This window comes from Rattus rattus, chromosome 1 (assembly GCF_011064425.1).
Source record: "Rattus rattus isolate New Zealand chromosome 1, Rrattus_CSIRO_v1, whole genome shotgun sequence".
Taxonomy (NCBI): domain Eukaryota; kingdom Metazoa; phylum Chordata; class Mammalia; order Rodentia; family Muridae; genus Rattus; species Rattus rattus.
The window spans coordinates 229,556,555-229,580,428 of NC_046154.1; the positions used below are offsets into that span (position 1 = coordinate 229,556,555).

General features: G+C 44.4%; 1 protein-coding gene across 2 annotated transcripts in view; it reads left to right on the top strand.

Annotated features, from left to right (window-relative positions):
• The window catches only part of Deptor (DEP domain containing MTOR interacting protein), a 138,556-nt gene that overhangs the window by 31,062 nt on the left and 83,620 nt on the right, over window positions 1–23,874 (top strand). Inside the window, exons 2-3 of one of the 2 annotated variants that reach the window (XM_032915557.1) lie at window positions 10,150–10,328; window positions 12,534–12,657. The exons of the other annotated variant lie outside the window; for it this stretch is intronic. Of the exons in view, the coding sequence (XP_032771448.1) occupies window positions 10,150–10,328; window positions 12,534–12,657 (303 nt within the window). The remainder of the gene's footprint in view (window positions 1–10,149; window positions 10,329–12,533; window positions 12,658–23,874) is intronic. 2 annotated transcript variants of the gene reach the window in all.

The window sequence follows — 23,874 nt, forward strand, 5'->3', positions numbered from 1 at the left end:
TTCTGTGTTGTTTGCTTAAACTGTTTATTTTGGTTGAGGTTCGTGACGCAGTTTTTAAAGAACGATCAGCAATTTCAACTAACCCGTTCATTCCCTGGGTCCCCACAAGCTGCTGCCACCTCCCGAAACTGTTTTTCTGAAAAAAATATTTCCATCATTTCTCAGGAGATGGACAGTGATTTTGAAGGTATTATTAACACCCTGCCTTCAGTGATGTTTGTTCTCTGAGGACCGGGAGAGGGAACTGTCTGATGCAATTTAGCCAGCTGGTTAGTGAGACAGGAATAGAAAATTACAGAATCACCTTGAATTGAAAGCCTGTGAACCGGCAGTCTGAGACGAATGATGGGAAAGTGGTTTTATTTATTTATTTTTTAAATGCCATGGCCAGTGGGATTGAACATTCAAATAAAATAGAGGCTGTTTACTGTCATTGGTATATTGAAAGGGGCTTTTGAGTCTGAATCCAAGGGCTGTTGTGCCTGAACATCCCACTGTGCAGAGGTCACCCTGAGGGACTGTATTGTTATCGATATCGAGATTCATTGCTATTTGCTTTTACTGGAATTGCAGTAGCCCATAAGCAGCGTGGCCTTGGTTTCCAGGACTGGATCAGAGGTCGCTTTACCAGTGGCACTAAGACCTTGTGGGAGAGCAGGAGCAAGGCTGATCTCAGGATGGAAGCATGCTTACCAAGCAGGTGCTCTTGCAAGGCTGCCCTTGGGAGAGCATGTTTTTTTGAGCTGTTAAAGGACAGGAAGAGAGAATGGCTTGAGGACAGGCATGGGCCTCTGCTGAACTACAGCATGGAGGCTAGGCTACATCCTAGGGGTTAAAGAGAGTTCAGAATGCTCCCAGCATAAAGCAGACACACTTGTGGTTGGGAGGTGACAAGAGCCTGGGTCAGGGAAGGAAGTCTGCTTAGAGCCTAGCTTTGCAAGGTCTCTGATCCACGGAATCCAGGCTCACTCAAGCCCCTGAGGGTATAGGGAATGTCTTAGGTGATGTCTCCCCTGGCACCTCTAAAATCTATCAGTGGAGGGCGGAGCAGGAAGGGTAGAGCCATATCATTCCCACCCTGTACCCAACACTTAGTTATTGAAAGGATACACATGACATAGAGGAGAAACTGGAAAACTCTGAAGGATAAACCCACTCCAGACATGCCTGTGCCTTGCCAGTTCTCATGACCAGCCTCCAGCACACCCTCTCTGTTTCTCTGTGCTGGTCAGCCTTCCTTTTTCCCCAAACCTGCCAGTCCCATTTCCTTGGTGTCTGATGGCTTTCCTAGTCCTGTGATTGTTTCTCTTTCTGCCTTTTTGAGAAAGAGTATAGCCTTAAACTCAGTGCAGAGCTGAGGCTAGCCTGGAACATTTAACCTTCCTTTCCCCTGTTTCCCAAGTGCTGAATCACAGAGGTGCTCCACTGTGGCCAGTGTGGGCCTACTACTTTTAAACCTTTGTCTCATGACTTCTAGGAAGACCAAGGATATAGAAAGTATGTGTGGGGAAACTGGGAACTGTCCAAACGCCTTTAAACCAGAATGCTCAGGATTGTTCTTTGTTGAAGTGTTTGTTTGCACAAAGACAGTTTGAAAATTGCAGGTACTTTTTAAACTGGGAGACTGAGACATCTGGCTAGGTTCACTTAATAACTGCCAGGTGGGGTGGAAAGGACCAAGTGTCCTTGTCCTTTATCTTGGCCTGCCCATGAAGGTAGGTGAGGACCATCATAGGTTAGGGACACCTTTTGCTCAGACTCTGTTCTAGGAAAGGGACGTACAGATGGAGTTTGAGCCTTGCCTGGATTAGAGGAAGGCAGTTTTAAAGAAAAAGGGATGTTGAGTATGGCAAGCAGGCCGTTGTACACAGGCTGCCTGCTGTATTTAGAGGTGTGGCTTTAAGCTGGGTGTGGTGGCACATAACTTTGATCCCATTACTTAAGAAACACAGTTCTCTATGAATTTAAGGCCAGCCTGGTCTACATTAGAGGGTTCCTAGGCCAACCAGAGTTACATAGTGAATGGTGGATGACTACCTAGCTTTCGAGGAATGCTGGATTGATCCCCAGAACTGCATAAACACGTGGTGGTGAATGATGTCATCCTTAGCTGTGTAGCAAGCTGAGTCCAGCCTGGGGTTCATGAGACCCTGTTTCACAAAAGTTATGAAAATATGAAATAAATTAGTATAGTTCAAGCCTGGTGTCTTGGTAGAAGTAGAATAGTCTGAGCTGTGGACATGACTTGGTATCAAAGAGCAAAAGGCTGTTCACTCCATTGGGCCAAACTGTATTCTTGATTACTTAGTCTTAGGTGCAGTCATCCTATGTCATATGTAAATGCCCTGTCAGATACAGAGGGTGGAAAAATTCAGATTCGGATCATGATGGCTGATGGTTTTGATATGATCCAGGCATCTCTTTCCTAATGGCCTTTCCTAGCTGTTCCTGAAGACCGCTGACTGGGCCACTACTCAGTCTCTTCTACATCAGATGCTAGAGAGGAGCCTTCCTAGCTATGAGGGACCTTATAAAATTTATTAAATAGTATGTGGCTTCCGCGTGCACAAATTGTGATGCTTGGCCAACAGGGGGCACTGTGAACAAAACACTCTTGAAAAGAAACTGTGTCTGCAGGTCCAGAGGCTAATACCGTTTATCTTGGACTAGTTCTAGCCCTCAGAAGAGCCATCCCTTGCCTACCTCTGTGTAGGAGCTAGCATCTTGTGACTAATAATTAAAACCTTTCAGGATCTATTAACTCAGCTTCTACAAACCTAAAAGGTAAGACATCAGATGATATCTTGGACCTGTAGAAAAGCTTCCCCCATCTTACTGTACTTGCCTCTCTGATATCCCCAACAACATGTCTTTCTTCTACAAAGCTATAAAAACTTCCTGAAACTGCTCCCATAGTGGAACATGAAATTTGGGGTAACCTAAGTTTGTATTTCTGAGCCATGGTTAGTCAAAATGGCTCCAGGATAAACTATCTCTTGTTTTGGGGTGGTGAAGGGAGAGAAGGAAAGAAGGGAGGCAGGGAGGGAGGGGAAGGGAGGAAGGGAAGGAGGAAGGGAGGAAGGAAGGAGGGAGGGAAGGAGGAAGAGAGGGAGGAGGGAAGGAAGGAAGGGAGAGAGGAAGAAAAACTGAATCAAGGGCTAGTCAAACTCCTAGCATGTACAAGGCTCTGGGTTCAATCCTTAGCTCTGCAAACAGAAAAAGAGAATAAAAATGAAGTGCTTATATTTCTTAAAATATAAAAAATCTTAAAAAAGCTAGTTACAGGAAGAAAAGTAGAAATAGAGCCAGGCATAGTGGTACAGGTAAGGATCCTACACTGAGCCAAGAATAATGGCGATTCAGAATCCCACACCAAACCGTGCACAGGCTTCTGCACTGACTCACGCACAGTGACATGGATTTATAATCCGCACACTGACAAAACTGAAGCAAGAGAATCTCTAGCTCAGGGAATACCTCACAGCAGTTCTGTATGACGAGATTCTACCTCAAAAGACAAAAAGAGGAAACAAGTTGTTATGGGGGTTGGGGAGAGGGTTACTTGTCTTTAATTTTAAGTCTATCGTGTGTGGTGATACATACCTATAATCCAAGTACTCAGAAGGCTGAGTCTGGAGTACCGAAGGGTTCAACACTGGCCTGGGCCACACAGTGGCCCCCATCTCAAAACAGAACCAGAAAGATTTAGATGAACTGCACAGTAGCGAAGGCAGGAACACCTCCTCAGTAGCCAGCCACTCTCCTGGCATCCTGTCTAGTTATATTGTTTATTGTATACAATGTTATACATTGTACATCCCATTTGTCTACCAAGTGTCTCGGCATCCACTGTGCCAGGCACAATAACATGGTAAGCTTACAGTGTGAAATTTGTATCTCTTTATCCCAGTGTTTTTTTCTTTTTTTTCTGGAGTATTCCATTTCTAGACTTCTGTTTCTGGCTATAAAGAGAAGAGATGGTGGCAGAGAGAGGTGTTGAGAATTTGTAACCCCTGGTAACATATCTAAAATGCGCGTGCCGGAACAAGTCACAGGAGATAACAGTTTAGAAGACTTACTTCTCATCCTCCACCCTTACCTGGTGTCCAGGGATCAAACTCGTGTTGCCAGGCCCCTTTATCTTCTAAGCAATCTCCATAAACCTACTCTGATTCCCTTGGTTTGATTTGCTTTGTTTTTGAGAGTGTTACTAGATAGTCGAGGCCTGCACAGTGTAGCCCAGGTTAGCTCTGAGCTTGTAGCAGTCCTGTTGAGCCAGCTGATCTAGCTGCACCTGCTGTTTGATGTTTCTTTGCAGTGCTGGGAATTGCACGTAGGCCCTCTAACGTGCTAGGCCAGTGCTCTACCACTAGTCAGTAGCCCCAGTCCAAACTGTCACCCATCCCCACCCCAAGCCTTGGTGAAGAGGCCCAGAGCCTTATATGTATTTGCTTAGGTAAGCTCTAAAGCTCTTTGTTTTCTAAGATCGAGTGATTGATTGATTGATTTAAAGCACACTGCAGACACAGCAGAAGAGGGCATCAGATTTCATTACAGATGGTTGTGAGCCACCATGTGGTTGCTGGGATTTGAACTCAGGTCCTCTGGAAGAGCAATCAGTGCTCTTAACCACTGAGCTATCTCTCTAGCCTGCTACTGTTTTCTTAAACAAGAAACATACCAGCTTCTGGAGGGATAAGGGCCAGAGGGACTGGGGTGTCACCCTGCTCCCCACTGTGCAGAATGAGTCAGTGGAAATGAAGAAGTTTGAGTTAGCATTATGCTCAGGGGTCACAGAAGGATAGTAAATGAAGTGTTTTCTCTCTCTCTCTCTCTCTCTCTCTCTCTCTCTCTCCCTCTCCCTCTCCCCCTCCCCCTCTCCCCCTCCCTCTTCCTCTCTCTTTTTGTAGTATTTCAAGATAAACACAACCTAATAATTTTTTTTATTTTAATTTGGAAAGTGTGCAAGAGCCAAACCTCCTTTCTTGGCTCCTAACATATTCCTCCTCCACTGAAATATGTGGCATTTTGTTCCACATTTACATTTCTAAATAAATTGGCCTTCATTATTCTTGGATTCCTGACAGACAGCATGTCTAAGAATTAGTGTTTTGCATGCTGCTGCTCTGTGCGTGTTCAACAAATGACTCACTGCTATTGTCGCTGAATTAATTAGCAGGATCCCTGTGAAGATGTCAGCGTACTTGGGTAAACTAACTTTATAAAATTAGGGCTCAGTATCTTCTTGATAATTGTAGCCACATTCAGGTACCATTTGCAGTCTTAGGATTATTTAGGGAAATCATCATGAGGACCACTGCCTGTGAAGGAGTTACAACTGCACCTAGCACATAGGGGACTCTGAAGTGCCAGTAGTTTTTACAATGTTATTATTTACATATTTTTTTTTGTAGGGAGCGTACCAAGGAGACCAGCAAGTGTATACTTTAGGGAATCAGTTCTCTTTATCTGCCATGGCTTCCAGGTCTTGACCTCAGGTTGCCAGGGTTACCCAGCAAAGGCTTAACCCATTAAGGTAAAATCCACTAAGCCATCTTGCTGGCTCCCTCGTTTTTGTTTTTATTTTTGTTAACGGTTCACCATATGTTAGGACAATTCTATTTCATGGGTTGTGTTTTCTTTTGGATTGGCCTTTGCCTCTCTCTTTTCCTCCCTCTCTCCTTTCTTCCTTCCTTGACTGTGTGTGTGTATGTGTGTGTGTGTGTTTGTGTGTGTGTGTGTTACTGTTGTTATCATTTTCCTTAGAATTTTCCATAACCTTCCCCTTTGTATTTACATGTAACACAGGTGTCTCTGTCCATACATCAAGTTTATTTTACATATATGAAGGACGTGTTTAGTTTTAGAGAGATGTCCATCTTGGCTGGAAACAGACTAATATGGCACTGGAGCAGTTGCTGAGAACTTCACATCCTGATTGGATTGTCAGGCAGGTGGCAGTTAGAGAGACAGACAGACAGACAGACAGACAGACTGGGCTTAGTGTGTGCTTTTGAAACCCCCAAACCCACCCCCAGTAACCCACTTCCTCTGACAAGGCAATGCCTCCTAGTCCTTTCCAAACTGCTCCTCTGCTTAGTGATTAAGCGTTCCAATATATATGCGCCTTTGAGGGTGATCCTTATTCAAACCACCACACAGAAAGGAATAGGAGCCTTGCTTCTGTGCCTTTGTGCAGCTTCTCATCCTAGGTTTGCTTTGCTTAGGCAGAGATGGTCCTACATACCAATGAGGCTTCTGTGTGGCAAGAACCTGCTTGTCTTACCTTGTCATTGCAGAATCTCTGCTTAGTTCCTTGGCTGGCACTGACAGCAGTAGACATCAGGATTGAGTGGGCATCTCTCACGGGTTCTGGGTTCTTGTGTCCCAGATCAAAACACTGAGCAGAGGCAGGGCTGTGTCATTATAAAAACAGTGTACTTTCCAAGAAGGGAGTAAAAAGGAATGGGAGAAAATTTAGAAACTCAAATGCAGCAGACACAGAAGACTGGAGACTTTGACCCAGATCCCTGGACTTTTGGGGGCTGGAGGTGGGAATTCTAAGGTTGTCTTTCTGGGGAATTTAGAAATGGTCATGGGCTGGAGAGATGGCTCAGCCGTTAAAGGCTAGGCTCACAACCAAAAATATAAGAAATTGTCATAATTTAACAGGGAAGAATTAGCTAGAATTGATTGTGCAGCCATGATCTCATTTGATAGAAATCCTTATAATTGTTGCTACATTGACGTTATAATTTCTCACATTGGTACAGAATTTGTTTTGGTGCAGATTCAGGGTTTTCATTGACATAAATTTCCTCTATTGTTACAAAAAATTTTAAAAGTACAAGGCTTGGACCCAATCCTTCTATAAATGCCATTGCAAACTGATCTGAGATGATTAAGCATATGAGTTAAGGCCAGATAGCAAATTCATGGCTCTGAGTCTACTGTTAGGGTGTTTTCAAGACATTTTATTAGAAATAGCTGAGAGTAGTTAACAGACAACAGTTCAGATTACTTTACATAGATAATAGATAGTTTTCAAAAATGTCAGAAATCCACAGAATGTGACATTTAATGTTATTTATCATTTTTTGAGACCTATCTGCTCCTAACAGCTCCCCTTTCATGGACTCAAAGAAGAAACTGAGCGTCTCCCTCCGGTGAGGTTGTACATGTGGCAAGGTAGCCACTGGGTAGAAATTGTTTATTTCCTCTACAGACCTCTACGGTTCATGTGAGAACACAAGTTACAGGATAGGACAGCTTAGTTCTGCCGAGACACAATAAGCTAGTCCTTTGTAATTCCTATTTCAGCAAGTCTATCAGATGGCCCTGGGCCAGAAGGCTGAAGACTGATGCTTCAACCTGCTGCTAACAGGGGACTGTGTAAGTCCACAGCTGTCTCCACAACTTGCCTCAGTTCTAGAAGCTGTGTGAGGCTTCCTTTATTTTCAGTTGATATTGGTCATTCTCAGAATTCTGATGGGGTTGAAGACTAATTTTAGTCTTATAGCCTACCAAGGCTATTTAACATTGAGAAAACTCATTTAAAAAGAGAGTTTTCAGACTATCTGAAACTAAGCCAGGACATGACAGATATAAAATAATAAGCCTTTTTAAGTAGGGATAGATGATAAAGTGTTCTATTTAATTGACAAAAATGATGGGCTAGATGTTAGATGTATCTTATTCTTTATAATTTACAAGTGGTAATGGTTGCGTTCAATTTATATTGAGGGGAAAGAGCCTTTTAACTGGAGGAAAAGGGAGAAATGTGGGTTGATGTCTATATGTAGGTTAGGGCAAGCACAAGATAAGGCAAGGCCTGTGATTGGGCGGTGAAAAAGAAAGGCAGGCTGAGGATTTTAGAGATGGGACAGAGAGTACAGAGAGGAGAGAAGGAAGGAAGATGGTGGAAGAGGAGAATGACCCAGATCTGTGTGGCTTTAAATAGCCACAGGTAGCTATGAATATCACATAAGGGATGGATTATTACAGGACAATCTGTCCAGTCAAGGTGGGCCGCTTATATCAATATCGATTGGCTCTGAGTTCTTCGTTTGGGCGTTTTGTGGGTTGAGAATTTAGTGTTACAAATCTGATTGATAAAGCCTCTAGAGTTTTGATTTTACCGGGTTACAGGGATTTGTGAGAGCTAACTTTGTGAGATGGTCGTTCACAGCATGGGGCTAGCCACGGAGGCAGGGAGACCGCTGGGGCCGGGGAGTAGCCGGTGCTGGTGTGGTATGGTGTATTCTTTTTTTATTATTTAATGCAACAGAGGTTTGTGGAGTCACGGGCATAGAGTGGGCTTTCTCATGCAGTCCAATTATGTGCAGTTCAACCAACAGTATCATTCCTCAGGTGTTTGTCTTAGCAGCATCTTAAATCTCCACCCAGGGGTATGTGCTTTGGTGTGGGAGTCATGGGTCACTTTTGGACACTGGAGTGTCTCTGTACCTGCTGCAGTGACTACTACCAGTTGTCAAAATCTGGGCCACTAGGCTTCCAGCCGTCCTCTTGGCCAACGGGTTTTTCCTCATATGTTAATTCAGAAGCCTCATGGTGAGGCCTTTCTGGACCTCTGTCTCTTCCTTACTCTCCATCCCCACAGCTTAAAAAAAAAATTAAACATGTTTGTCTGTAATTTCAACATTTCAGTAGAATGAGGACAGAATACCCTGTGTTTGAGGCTAGCCTGGGCTATTCTGCTAGCTCATTCTGATTCATATTCTCTCTCTCTCTCTCTCTTTCTCCCTCTCCCTCTCCCTCTCCGTCTCCCTCTCCCCCTCCCTCCCTCCCTCCTTCCCTCCCTCCCTCCCTCCCTGCCTACTCCAGCCAGGTTTTCTTTCTCTCTCTCATCTACACATGCTAGACACACCCTTTTCCGTTGCACACCACACCCCAGCCCTTCAATCTCTTCCATTAGAACTGTCTCTGTGAGGGGCCCTTCTGCTGGGTTTCTGTTACATCTCTTCATGGTCAAGGATAGAAGGTCTATCAAAACTCTCCACCTTACAGATTAGGGTTGGGGCAGGGAGCCCTTAAATCACTTGCCTGCACCATACAATCCTTTAGGAGGTATTCTGTTTCCCAAAACGGTTCAGCACTGTTCAGAGTGTGCATCATGATCCCTATAAATCAGATGAGTGGATTGAATAGGGGACCTTAAGGGTCATCGATTTAAGTCCTTTATTTGAGAAAAAGAAAGAAAATGCAAGGATGATTAAAGAAAAAAGTAATGGCAGAAACCTTAAAGAAAAGGCAGGTCCATGATTCCACTGGGAAGTCATCGAAGGGGAGGGGCGAGCTCGCACAAAGCACTTTCCTCTACTAAGTCACCAGCCTGGAAGTAAGCTGTATTTTTTTCCCCAACAGTTTTAATCAGTTTCTGTATGACTTTCCATTTATCCATCTCTAGCTGGAGGCAGCATGATGTCGCTCAGGGACAACAACAGGCCTTAGATCTCATTTTCAGGACTTGTTAGCTGTGCGGGTTTAGACGAGTCAATTAATTGTAGGACCTCAGTCTCTGCTGTAAAAGAATGAGAGTAGTTCTAATTTCTGGTGGGTTGCTGTGAGCATTACGTGAGTTAATCACTGTAAAATGGTCAGGTCACCTTGTGGATGCTATTAAGCCCAGCTAAGATTAGCTACAGTCCGTTAGGAGTGGTAGCACTGCCTGTACTCTATTCTATGATGGAAGCATGGTGATCAGGAATCCAAAGTCATCCTTGGCTGCAAATCAAGTCTGAGACCAGTCTGGGCCCCATGAGACCCCGACTCATAAAACAACCAACCAACAAAAACATAGCCGAGGTCCCTAATGGAGAGAAAAAAAAGGCCCCAGTGAGGAGCATGTTTGTCCGTATTTTCCGACGCATGCTTCTGTGTTGTCTAGAAGTCCCTAACAGGTCACTCATGGGCATGTCTGAGTCTTTATCATATGAATGAGTGGATGAATGCACACAGGTCATACGAATGTATGAATGCATGTGTGGATGACTGTGTGTGATCTGTGATAAGAAGCAGGTCCCGACTGGGTGGCAACCTTCAGTTTATATACTTCCCCATGGGATGGATTTGGTTTAGGAATTCCTGTCGCCGTCAACTTGATTCCTCAAGTTCTTCTTCATCTTCCAGGCTGCGGCTCCATGAAGAAAAGGTTATTAAAGATAGACGGCACCATCTCAAAACCTACCCAAACTGCTTTGTTGCAAAAGAACTCATCGACTGGCTCATTGAGCACAAGGAGGCCTCTGACCGAGAGACGGCGATAAAACTCATGCAGAAATTAGCTGACCGGGGCATCATTCATCACGGTGAGTGAGGTGTCACTGTCATGGTGTCTGGAGAGGAAATGGTAGGCGAGAATTCTACCACTGAACCACCAAGGCTGGGCTGGAGAGGAAGTGAAGACCTGTGAAGAAGTAAGAGGAAGGAGTGCTGGCATACGCAGAGGCAGGAGAATCTGGGGTTCAAGGCTTGGCTAAATCCTTGGCTAAGTTTATGAGTTTGAAGCCAGTCTGGGCTATGTGAGACCCTGTCTCTACAAGATCAACTGTTAGAGAGTGCACAGACATTTTACTTTAAGTTATCTCCTTAGTACCTCTTCCCAATCACATCCTTCCTCCGAGAGGTACTTGGGTTATTTGCTTTTCTAGACTGTGTGTCATATTTGAGCCTTCATGTACATGCATGTTTACTCTTTGCAATTTGACCAGCAATGCTGTCTGTTGAATTCACCAGTGTCGATAGTCTATTTCTCTGAAAAAGAATTTTTTTATGTTATTAGGCAAACCACAAGGTTTCTACATAATATCTCATAAATGTGGGGCCATTGTAATTTGTTACCATAGATGCCCCCCCCACCCCTACTCTGTTTGTACCTGTCCCCACTCCACCACTGACTGAGTCTTCTCCCTCTGAGTTAGTTGTCCACATCTGTCTTCTCATCAGACATATTCATGATCTTCTCTATTTCTACCTCCCTTAAGAGCTCTTCCCTGATACCAAGATCCTTATCTCTGGCTGTTCATTATGCTGTTGTATGCATAGTGTGCCATGTATGGGCCACTGTAACCTTATCTACTAGGTCAAGGGACATTGAGGTTGTCTATAAGTCTTGGCTGTTATTCTCTGTCTTAGTCACTGACTACTGTTGTGAAGAGACACCATGACCAAGGCAACTGTTCTGAAAGAAAGCATTTAAAGTGGTCTTGCTTATAGTTTTAGAGGGTTTGTCTATGATCCTCATGGCCAGTAGTGAGAAAACCTGGTACTAAGAGCTCTGTTACATCCTGATCAGCAGGTGGAAGGAGTAGAGACAGACACTGGCCTTTTGAAACCTAAAAGCCCATCCCTGAGTGACATGCCTTCTCTAAGGTCACACCTCCCAATCCTTCCTAAACAGTTCAGCAACTGGACCTAAGCATACAAATATATGAGCATATGGGGAACATTATCATTCAAACCACGACACTGTCAGTGGTTCAGTGACTATCTCAAACGTGTGTGTGCTGGCTAGTTTTATGCTGGCTTTACACCAAGTTGAGTCCCCTGGAAAGAGGGAACCTCAAAAAGGAAATGTTTCAAATGTTTCTCTATGCCCCGTGGGCAAGCCTGTGGTGCATTTTTTAAAATCGATAATTGATGTGGGCTGGCCCAGCTCACTATGGGTTGTGCCACCCCTGGCTGGTGGTCTTGGGTAGTATCAGGGGGTAGGTGAGCAATCCATGAGGAGCAACCCAGTAGACAGCATGCCTCTGTGACTTCTGCTTCAGTTCCTGCTTTGCTCGAGTTCCTGCCCTGCCTTCCCTCAGTAAGGGACGGTTACCTGGAAGTGTATGATGTACTAAACCTTTTCCTCCCCAAGTTGCTTTTGGTCATGATGTTTTCTCACAGCAATTGAAACCCTAAGACTGTGTGTCCTCAAAGTCTCAACCTGGCCTAGACGCTTGCACACCAGTGTTCTTTTAAGCCAAGGTACAATTCTTCTTATTTTTGTTCAATTTCCACTCACTGTTAGGTTTTCTGTTTTCAAATAGCTCTTCAGGGAAGCTTCTATTTCTCAAAGCTGGGGTCCTGAGGAACACTGCATCACTCCCACTGTAGTTCTCCCTAACCCCTGCAGATCCGTCAGCATCGGTCATATATGCTGACATTCTCTTTATATCACTTTCGATATTTCTAACAAAGCAGTCATACCATGTAGCCCCAGCTGGCCCCAAACTAGTGATTCTCTGTCTCAGCCTCCCGAGGTGATTACAGGGAGATGCTATCTCATCTTGCTTATTCTTTGATGCTCACGCTGTTCCAGAGTCGTGCTTACGAAGACTTCGGGATGGATGATGAAGTGAATTTTGTGAGCCTTTCGGCACACGATAATGGTGGCGGTGACGCTAACAGCACCGAGCACTGCTCTTTCCGAGGCGCTGTGCTGATCGAGGGTTCATCAGAGAGTAGATTTTTAATCGTCTGTCCCTTGTGGGATTCTCACTTTCCTCTCTGTGTGCATTGTGTTTCAGTGTGTGATGAGCACAAGGAGTTCAAGGACGTAAAGCTCTTCTACCGCTTTAGGAAGGACGATGGGACCTTCCCACTGGACAACGAGGTGAAGGCCTTCATGAGAGGGCAGAGGCTGTATGAAAAGTAGGTCCACTGCCATCTTGACTTGGGGGAGGGGGGCGGGCTCTATGCTTTTGCCTGGTTATTTATTTCTTTTGAGAAAGAATCTTATGCTGTATCCCAGGTCTGTGTAGTCATAGGATAACTTTGAGTTTTTGACCCGTCTGGCTCTGTCTGCTGAGATTACAGCTACGTGTCATTATTCGTTTTATGTGGTGCTGAGGATAGAGCCCTGGGCTTTAGGCATACCAGGCAAGTGGCCTATCACCTGAGCGTCAACAGCCAGTCTGCCTCCTCCCACGGCGACCTCAGTGTGGCTCTTCTGTGTGGGTGGGTTACATAACTGTTCCTTTTAATGGGAGAAAAATCCTGTCACATAGTTTCTTCTCTCATTGCCAGAAATTAAAGCTAGTTTCACAAGATTCGTAATACTTTATCAGAATTACTTAAGACAACTGAACAAAACTCCAGGAGTAAAAACAGAAGGGCGCCCTTTGATACTTTCCATCCCGTGATGCCCAGGGCCTTTTCCTTATTTGATAGGTGTGACTCTTGAAGAAGCTGAAGATTCAATCTTGTATGTGCTGTGCACAGGGGAAAGGTTAGGGTCCTGTCAGGCACTTAGTACTGAGCAGCAGAATCTTTGAGGACCATATTTCAGCTTCCAGGAAGCTGGGACATACCGTATACAGCCTAGGGGTACTCAGTTGTCATACCAGGTCTCCCAAGAGGTACGTTTCAGAGCTCGTCTGCTTTTCTTTCACCTCTAGCTTTTCCAACCACTTTTATTTTTATCTAGGGCAACATTTTGAGAATGGAGCTCCAAAGCAATGCCATCCCTTAATTCTGGTTGTCTTGCAAGGCTTGATGTTCTGAAAATTCCTAGTTGTCACATAAAAGATGACCCAAGTGTCACCTACTCCATAGTAGGCAGGCATAGGGGTTACAGTGTAGGTCTAGGGAGTCAGACAAAAGAACAAGAGGATTAAGAACTTAGGTTCAGGGGTTGGGGATTTAGCTCAGTGGTAAAGCACTTGCCTAGCAAGCGCAAGGCCCTGGGTTCGGTCCTCAGCTCTGAAAAAAAAAGAACCTAGGTTCAGTTTTAGTTGTGAATACAAGCCTTGCTCACGCTTCATGTACCCTGCCACTGGCACTCCAGCCTTCTTTGGGTCCCTTCCAGCCTAGCCCACCTGTGTCTTGCCAATTATATGGTGAATATGTGATGAAAACTATGAGTAGGGACCAGGGATGTGTCTCAGATATACACACTTGCCTAGCATGTGTGAGACCAAGGAGGAAGAGGGAAAATGGCTTTGCTGTTTTGTTTGCTTGGTTTTGTTTTTCTGTGAGTTCATCCATATTCCAGGACTCTCTGTGCCTACCATATACTTTTCTAGTCATTAATACTTTCAGTGGTCTCATATTCCAAGTAAATTTATTTCTCCAAATTCCTTGTGAACTTAGTGCTGGGAAAAAGAAATGTAATACGGATTTAACCTTAAGTGACCCAGCTATGGTCTCATAAACCTTGGCCACTGCTTTTGGTCGCTGAGTGTTTGGAAGAAATTTGGGGACATTTGAAATGGACTCTTCCATTGTATGCATTTTCCTTGTTTTGTGGTTGATCTTTCTATAAATTTCAGCACAGTTGGTATTGTGTAAGTTTTAGACATTTTTAGAACATTAAAAGTGAATAGTTGGTTATCTATTCAGAGACTTACTTACTTTATTTATTTATCTATTTATTTTTTATTTTAAAGGATTTTTTTTTACAGTATTTTTCTCCAGAATACTTATTTGGGGGTATTTCTAACATTTACACATGAAGGTCTTGCAAGATATCTGTCCCTTTTATTATTCCTATTTTAAGATAATAATGGTAGATATTTATTGATTGTAAAGTACTTATCACAAAGCTTGACTAATAGAGGTTATTGAATTACTCCAGCATGGCTGTAAATGTTGTTATTGTTCCTGTTTCACAGTTGGGGAGAGGGTGTGGCAGGCCGGGAAAGTCTCTTGTCTAAGGTCAACTAATCAATCACAGCTGCAGTTTGAATCCAGAAGCCTAAACCTTGGCGTTGTTGTCATTCAACTAGCAATAAGTCCTAAATCATTTTTATTTCTCTTCATAGAGATTAAATGTATTAAAGAAACATTTACTCCAGAATACATCTTACTATAAAATGTGGCAAGTAAGTTGTCAAGGTAGAGAATTTACTGTAAATTTTTACTGAAAGTGTACCAGGATTTACAGACAGACATAAGTATGAACTCCTACTTCAGGGCCAATATCCCTGTTATTCTGTTGGAAAGACCTGATTTGGATCTGACTTGAATGCCTCCTTCCCGAGGATTAGCTTTCATGGTACCAGAAGGCACCATGCAAGCTTCCAAAGGAGGGAGGCAAGCGACCAACCATCTTACCCAGCTATGATGCTAATGAACCACATCAACAACCAGCGTGGCACCATAACCAAAGAGTGCAGTAGTGGCACACACGCCTTAGCCGTAACCAACCGCTCTTTAATTGTGCTCACAAGAGGGAAACCATGCCTGGTACTAGAAGCCTAGGTAACTAACTTCTCAGTGCTAGTGAAGCCATGGTTACTGCACGAAAATCTACAGTCACTAATTCACTAAGCCAGCATAGTCCCTAACTGTAATGTGTAAATATCTGTCCTTAAACCCACAGGTAAGTAAGTGTAGTCCTCACCCCTTGTCAAGGAGGCCATCTATTGATGAAAATCACAACCAATCAAAATGCAGAGTTGTGAAACCCAGTCCCAATGGGGATATCTACAAAATACTCTGCACCGAAGGCTTGGGGAAACATTGCAGAAGATGGGGGCAGAAAGATTGTAAAAGCCAGAGGATCAGAGAGTTTGCAGTGGGATCGCTTCTCCTAGTAATGTCAGAATCTACCTCCATACATTGTCACCAGCATGACAACATGACTGTCCAAATGTGAGCTGAGAAAGGATGACGCCAATGAACGTGTCCAAGGGAAAAACTCAGGAGACTTCAACCCTACACAAAGAACTCTAATCCACACAGGAGACCTGGAGTGTGGGAGGTGTTCCTCCCCAGGGAAAAGCCCACCAACTAGTTGTCCAGTTTCAGCTGGTCAGCCCAGAAAACATGCATACCAATCACATTACATGAACTGAGAAGATTCTATTATAAATAAGATGTATGTACAGGTATGCATGCAATGACAACAGAAGAGAAGTCGTAAGTTCAGAGGAGAGTGGGGAGTAATACGTGGGAGGATTTGGAGAGAGAAGGACACGGGAAGTGTTGGGATATTATCATCGTACTTAACCAGCTGTCGAAGAGCACCTTGATTTTCTCTTCCAACCTAGGGATGGCTTCTCAATCCTAATTTCACCTGATTTTAGAGTTCAGTCCCCTCGACATCTGGTGAATAGCTGTTTGTCTAGTTGGGTTCCTTTGTTGTTGGTTAATCCAAAGGACCTTGATGTTCTCAGCAGTAAGGATCTCTCTCTCCAGCCACCAGCCTGTTTATCCCGCTTGGTGCTTTAGACCTGACTGCAAAAGGTAACAGATAAATGCCCCGGGGGCCATGGGTTCCCACTGCTTTTTTCATTCTCTCTCCTGTATAACTGAAGAGGAATCAAAGGGAGAGACCACTGCCAGTGAGGCAGCGCCCTGCGTGTTTTATCTTCTCCACCATGTGCCCCATGATGGTGCTTTTGTTCTTCCTCAGTGCCTGGCACAGTAAATATTGTTCAGTGAACAAAGGGCTTTCCATGTTGTGTTGCTGTGAGCATCTGAGCTGCTGGCACGAGAGATCTGCTTAATGACAAGCGACAATAGCCAGTCTGTTCACCTTGTCTGGCCTCTGGAGCCTGCAAACCACCTTAACCGTCAGTGGTTACACTTTCCAGCAGGCATAATTAATTCCACTATAATTCTGAGGTCGTGAGATACAGAGCTACTTAAATGGTTGATTCAGACTCCCAGTTAGGGAGGTAGAGATGTCTCTCGACACTTCTGGCTGCAGAGGTGGCTGAGCAGTTAGAAACACTTGCTGCTCTTCTTCCTGCATCAGATGGCTCATAGCTGCCTTTAATTTTAGTTTTGGGGGACAAGATGCCATCACTTGGTCTTCCTTGGTATCTGCATGCTCATGACACTCATTTTACATACATACATACATATATACATACATACATAGAGAGAGAGGGGGAGGGAGGGAGGGAGGAAGAGGGAGAGGGAGAGAGGAGGGGAGTGGTAAATACCTAAAAACCTAAAAATAAATAAAATATATAAGTATCTTGATGGAGGAAAGGGAGTGTGCATTAAGTTTTTGTGTGGGGCTGATAGATGAACCTGTCTGATGTACCTGAATATGGAAGCCAAAGGTTGGTTTCAGGCATCTTCCTCACTGTCTAATTTCTTCTTGGGGATTGTCTGTCATTGAGTCTGGAACTCATAGATTGGCTAGACTGGCTGCCCAACAAGCCCCCCGGAATCCCTCTGTCTCTACCTTCCCAGCAATGGCAGGCCCACCACAGGGGCGTTTCACATGGGTATTGGGAATCTGAACTTGGTTCCTCAAGTTTTCCTGGCAAACATTTTCCTGATTGATTCATCTCTCCAGTACATCTTTAAGCCTGCCTTCTTCTGTACCTAGCAGACACTTTTCAAACTGAGGTTGGTCAGTTGGTTAACTTGGGTTGGTTACTTAGTTAGGCTGTTTATTTTGAGACAGGTCTATGTAACCCTATCTGTCCTAGAACTTAAGATATAGATGAGAACGGCCTCGAGCTTACAGCTGTACTCCTGCCTCTGTCTCCCAAGTGCTGGGATTATAGGCATGAACGCAAACTAATACCTTCAATTCTACCACTTGATTCAAATTTTAGTTTGCAATATTTTCCAACTGTTTGGCAAACTGTAACAAAACATTTTCTATTATGCTATGGGCATTCTTAGTTTAATTGTGCTGCATGATTAGTGGTTTTACAGAATCCTTTTGTTTGTCTTGCTATTAGGCAGGATTTTGTTATACAGGTCAGCCTGTCTTTAAACTCACATTCCCTCTGAGTATTAGGTGTTATATATATGTGATGGTTTGCATATGCTTGGCCCAAGGAGTGGCACTATTAGAGAGTGTGGCCTTGTTGGAGGAAGTGTGTCACTGTGGGGGTGGGCTTGGAGACCCTCCTCCTAGCTGCCTGAGGATGCTCAATCTGTTCCTGGCTTCCTTTGGGTGAAGATGTAGAACTCAGCTCCTCCTGCACCATGCCTGCCTGATACTGCCTTGCTCCCACCTTGATGATACTGGACTGAACCTCTGAACCTGTAAGCCAGCCCCAATTAAATGTTGTCCTTTATAAAACTTGCATTGATCATGGTGACTGTTCACAGCTATAAAACCCTAACTAAGACAGTATGTATAGACACTTTTGCATTTTTTTTAAATTTAGTTAATTTTTTTTCTGAGACAGGGTCTTTCTCTATAGACATGACTGTCTTGGAACTTACTAATTAAACCAGATGACCTCAAATTCAGAGATCCATCCTCCCCTGCCTCCTTAGTACCACCAAGCCCAGCCGCTATAGACTCCTGTAGTAAGTATTCTTGCCTTCTGTGTTTGAGGTATCCAGTGATTACAGTGTTATTGGGTCATCTGTCATCTTTTACCATGGTTCATGTGAGCAGGATGATGCTGACGCCCAGTCCCTCACGTTAAGAACTGTTAGCCTCCGACTGAGATGTTACCATACCTGCCTGCCAGCAAGTTTGCCATAACCATTCCTGGGTGCACGTAGAAGATAGGAAACCCCAGGTCAGGACATGACAGCTAGCTAATGCCTCTTTGCAATGACAGTGGGCAAAGCACCACCATGGTTTGGTTCCCGCAGGTCGCACCATGGGTGGCAGTTGCATATGCACCGCCAGGGTTGTGTACGGAAGAACCCTAAGTCCAAGGGTCATGATGTCTTCAGGGCACCGTGCCACCTATCCCGGAATCAAATACTCTGTTTTCAGACTAGCAGAAAACAAATGTGCCTTTCTGTTGGAGGAGTGGCCTTATCTTTCAGATCTGTTTGCTCTGTGAGCATCCTTGAGAAGGCAGTCTGAACAAAATCTGTGCAGTTTGCAGGCCTTGGAAATGTGAGAGGTTTGGGGAGAACTATCCCCTAAGGGCTACAGTGCACAAATGAATTAAATATTGGAGCTGACCATTATGGAGCAATAATTACCCCCAAATGTTATTTGTTTGTTTGTTTGTCTTTGTTTTGAGGTGGGTCTTAGCCAGGCTAGCTTGGTACTTTATATAACCAGTCTGGCCTCAAATTCGCAGTCTTCCTATCTCAGTCCCCCAAGTGCTAGGATCATGCAAACAAGCCATCATGACCCACTCCAAACATTCATATTTTGTGTGTGTGTGTGTGTGTGTGTGTGTGTGTGTGTGTGTGTTCTTCACAAATACCTCCCAGGTTTCATTGCTCAATTTTTATAAGTAAATATAATGTTATAAATGTAAAATCTGTAATAAATTATATAGCACTCGAGAAAAGAATTTGATGTTTAAGTGTGTGTGTGTGTTGTTGTTGTTGTTGTTGTTGTTGTTGTTGTTGCTGCTGCTGCTGCTGCTGCTGCTGCTACTGCTGCTTTGGATTTTTATTGTGTTTAGGAAGTAGGATGTCGTGTAGCCTTGGCCATCCTGGAACTCATTACAAAACCAAGGCTGGCCTGCTCCTCTGCCCCTGCTTCTGCTTTCCAAATGCTGGCATTACAGGCATTCACCACCATTCCCACAAAAAGTTTTTAAAGTGGCAGAGTTTTTAAAGGGCTATCCTCAGGCCATGGAGATGTCCATGATCTGTGCCCCCACCGGAATCCATGCTGGTGTCCTTGGCCATGCCAGAAACCGTGCGGAAGTGCATGATCCGTGCTGCTCCTGACTGTAAAGGGCAGGGAAGCTTCTTATGCAGTGGTGTCAATGACTGTAGGCCCACAGCTGAGAATGAGGGACATAGAACGCTTCTGTGGCATCTTCTCTTCCCTATTCCCACCCCTCAAAAAGGAGCAACCTAGACAGGAAGCCATTGAAGAGAACTAAGAATTGCGATACAGTGCTGAAGTGTAGCTCTTCCCAGCTGATGGCTTCCAGCAGGGATGTGGGTGGGTGCGGAAGGACTGTTTTCCCTAAGGAGCTGTCCACTGGGACTTTGACCATGTTCCACATTCCACTGAGTAAGTATATGGGCAACACAGATTGAACTTGGTAATTTTTTTCCCTTTCTTCTTTTGTTTTGGGGGAAGTATCAAGGGTGGGGGGCCAGACCTGCAAGAGCTAGAAGGTGAGTGTTAAAGGGGTGCATCATGTGAAATTTCCAAATAATCAATAAAAATATTATGTTAAAAAAATAAAGCCAGATGGTGGTGGCCCATGCCTTTAATCCCAGCACTCCGGAGGCAGTGGCAGATGCAGGCAGATCTCTGAGTTCAAGGCCAGCCTGGTGTACAGAGTGAGTTCCAGAACAGCCAGGGCTGTCACACAGAGAAACCCCATCTCAGAAAGAAAAGGAAAGAAAAGAACAGAGAAGAAAAGGTTATCCTTTTTTTCATACAGTATTTAAAAACAGAACAGAAAAGTTAAGTGGTCTTGTTGCAGGAGCCACTGGCCATAAAGCCTTGCCATATTAAGAGAAAATGACATATTTAAAATAAAAAAAGAATTTGTTTACCATTTTGGCCAAAACTGAGGAGAAAGTTTCAGTTCGTCTCTGTCTTGCCCATGGCTGTGCAGAGTCAGGAGTTTGGCCTTGTTTTTCACTTTTAGTTTTGCGACAGGATCTCGTGTGGTACAGGCTGGTTCTGAACTTGCTGTGTAGCTGAGAGTGGCCTCTGAACTTCAGGTTCTCCTGCCTCTGTTTCCTGAGAACTAGGATTACAGATATGTTCTACCACCAGATCTGGTTTTATGTGGTGCTAGGCATCAAATCAAGAGCTTTGTGCGTGGGCTGGAAAGATGGCTCAGTGGTTAAGAGCACCGACTGCTCTTCCAGAGGTCCTGAGTTCAATTCCCAGCAACCACATGGTGGCTCACAACCATCTGTAATGAGATCTGATGCCCTCTTCTGGTGTGTCTGAGGACAGCTGCAGTGTACTTATATATAATAAATAAAAAAAAAAAAAAAAAAAAAAAAAGAGCTTTGTGCGTGCTGGGTGAGCATTCTGCCAATTGAGCCAGATCGCTGTATCGTAATAGACTCTTAGAAACATTTTTGTGTGTGCATCCCCATGTGTGTGTGAGAGAGTGCAAGGGTGAATATATGCCCCGTCGCTCATGCAGAGGTAAGAGAACATCCTTGGAAGTCCTTAGACGCTATGGTTTATCTGTGCATGCTGCTGTCTGGCTTACACAGAGTTCTGAGGATCCAAACCCAAGTCCTCAGGTTGGCATGGCCAGCACTTTTCCCACTGAACCATCTCCCGGTGCCCTGTAATAGACTTTTAAATGAGCCTGAGAAAAGTGTCACTTGGTTTGTGCCAAGTGGTTTTAGAAATCACATTTCGCTTCTTTAGGAGTGATGCCACCTTCCCCCTGGTGTGTTACTCCATTACATTAGAGCTTTGTTAATATGCAAATCAGGCAGCAGCCATCTGTGCTTGTCAGAACTCATCAGCCCTAGATTGTCACCTACAGATTTCTAGCTCTGGTTTATTATTTAGAAACGACTTGATTTAAAGGTAAAAAAGTTGCTATTTGACCAAGAAACCAGGTCCGGTAGGTGGAGACTTACTGCTAACTTATGCTCAAGGCTTCCCCAGGTCCTGTAATTACTTTTTCTGTGGTTCCTTTCAATTTGGTAGATAGGGGTTTGAGGTGGGCTTCAGGATTTCTGCAGTCAACGGAGGATGGGCCTGAGTTCCTTTGCTGTCGGGACCCTTTTCTAAGTCTGTTTATGTCTGTTTATGTATATGTTATGGGAAGAAAGTGCCTAACCCCCAACTCAGCCTTGTTGTGAGGACTAGTCTAATGGAGTCTCAGCTACTGTAGGACTTTTGTATTTTCACACATAAGGTGTTTTTCTGTGTATAGTAAATGTAACCTGACATTACCCAAGCTAAGATCACCCCTCTCCCGTTTTCTAAGGTCCCAGAGGCTCACCTATATGAATTGCTTCAACAGGCTTCCTGGTCTGCTTTTCAGTCAGACTCCATCAACGGGAGGCACCACCATGGATTCCTCTGCTCCCTTGCCATTGTTGAAGGCCACATTTGTGGACAAACAGCCCTCCTCACATCTGTCCTAGGGGCCCTAGATAAACCCTCTCCCATAACCATCAAAAGTCGTGGTGTTGATGGTCATGACCAACCCAGCTGGCTAAGGTCTGAGCCTCATCACCCCTCCATGCTTTCCTTAGCCCGTTCCTGGTTTTAGTAGCTCCTTTATTAAAAATGGCCTTTCTGTCTGTGTGTACTGCTAGGTTTGTCATATGTTTATTTTGAGAGTGTCACACAGCCCTGGTAGCTACTAACGCAGTGCGTAGTCTCCTTGAACATGACCTGACCCTTCTCCTCCATCCCTCATCCTCCAGCATCCACTTCCTGGGTGCTGGGCTCAGGCTTAGGCTACCATGCTCAGCTATAAACTGCCCTGAGTTAGTGCGACTGTATGATCCTGCTGCCTCCTGAACGGACCGTGGTGGGTGGGTCCCGGGATCAGAAAGGAGTTCTTCGCTCCTTCCAGTTAAGGAAGGCTGGACTCTTCCCTGTAAATGGGAGTCGCTTGTTTGTAGTCTTTTCGTCATCATTGCTGTTTGTGGTTTTACTGAGTATATATCTTGAATATTAAGATAGATGAAACTAACGCATGGTATACTGACCAGTGCTGGCACTTGGCACACGGTACTCCGACTGGCCTTTTTGCTGGAGTATGGATTTAATGGGCCTATGATGAGGTTTTTGGCTCCCTGCCTGTATAGCACCCTTGGTTCTGCAGCCAGCTCTCCAGGGTAACTGTAATGTGCCTCGAGTGTTAGTCTCTCCGGCAGAACTGGAAACTCCAAGATCTGTGATTGAACCCTCACTATCTCATGCAAATCTCCTCCCCATATGCTGGTTGAAAAGGTACGGAGACAAACGGATACGTGCTCGTTCTCCTCCCCATATGCTGGTTGAAAAGGTACGGAGACAAACGGATACGTGCTCGTTTTCATTTAGGACAAGAGGCAGCCCCTTCCTCTAAGCTGAGAGTAAACAAAGGGTTTCCTCCTTTGAGATCACTCTGTTCAGACTTATTCCTTTGTGGGCTCTGCTTAGGAATATTCAAAAGCCTTGAGTACTAACCAGAGCCAGCCCTTATTTCTCTAACTTCTCTACGGAGGAGCTGTGTTCGCCATCAGTCCACAGTACAGGAAGTGAGTTAGAGATGAGCAAACTAAAACACTCGAAGTCAGTCCTTCTGCTGTTCAGGGCTGATCCTGGGGCCAGCTATGTAACTCAGAAAGCAGAAGCACTTGCAGTGTTGGCCCAAGGGCCAGGGTTTGATTCCTGGTACTTACATAAAGGCGAAAGGGGAGAACGCACTCCACAAAGTTGTCTTTTGATCTCCATGTGAATACGTTTGCATGTGTACCTCCTATGCCACGAATTCTAAATAAATTAAGCATGAGAGGACTATCCCACCCCTTAGTTATATACTCTTGTTTTCCTAATAAACCCCAACTTTGCTTCATACTATAATAATAATAATAATAATAATAATAATAATAATAATAATGTCAATGATAATTTTTAAAATTAGATTTGCTTGCAGGGTAACTGTGGAAGCTGACAATTGTATCCAGGGTGCTTTGAACCCATTTTTTTTTTCGTCTAGCTCTTATTGATGGTCATGGATTCCATCTGGAAAATGTTTACAAAGTCCCTTCTAGAGGATATCTACTGTTGCTGGGTAAGGGAGGTGGGGCAGAGTGATTCTAATCAGCATTCGGTGTCAGAGAGGGAAAGAAGCCTCATGGAGTGGAAGGGATTGGGGAGCACGCATGAGAACTAGGTACAAGTGGGTGGATCTTTGAGGAATGGTACAGTGAACCACATGGCTGAATCGCTAACAGCAGATGGGGACTCTTATCATCGACACTACATGTGGTGACTCCCTTAGCTGGTGGCTTTGTGGGAAACATACGGACAGTTGCAACACACTACAGTCACATTGTTTCCCAGGCTTGTTTGTTAAATGAAAAAAGTCC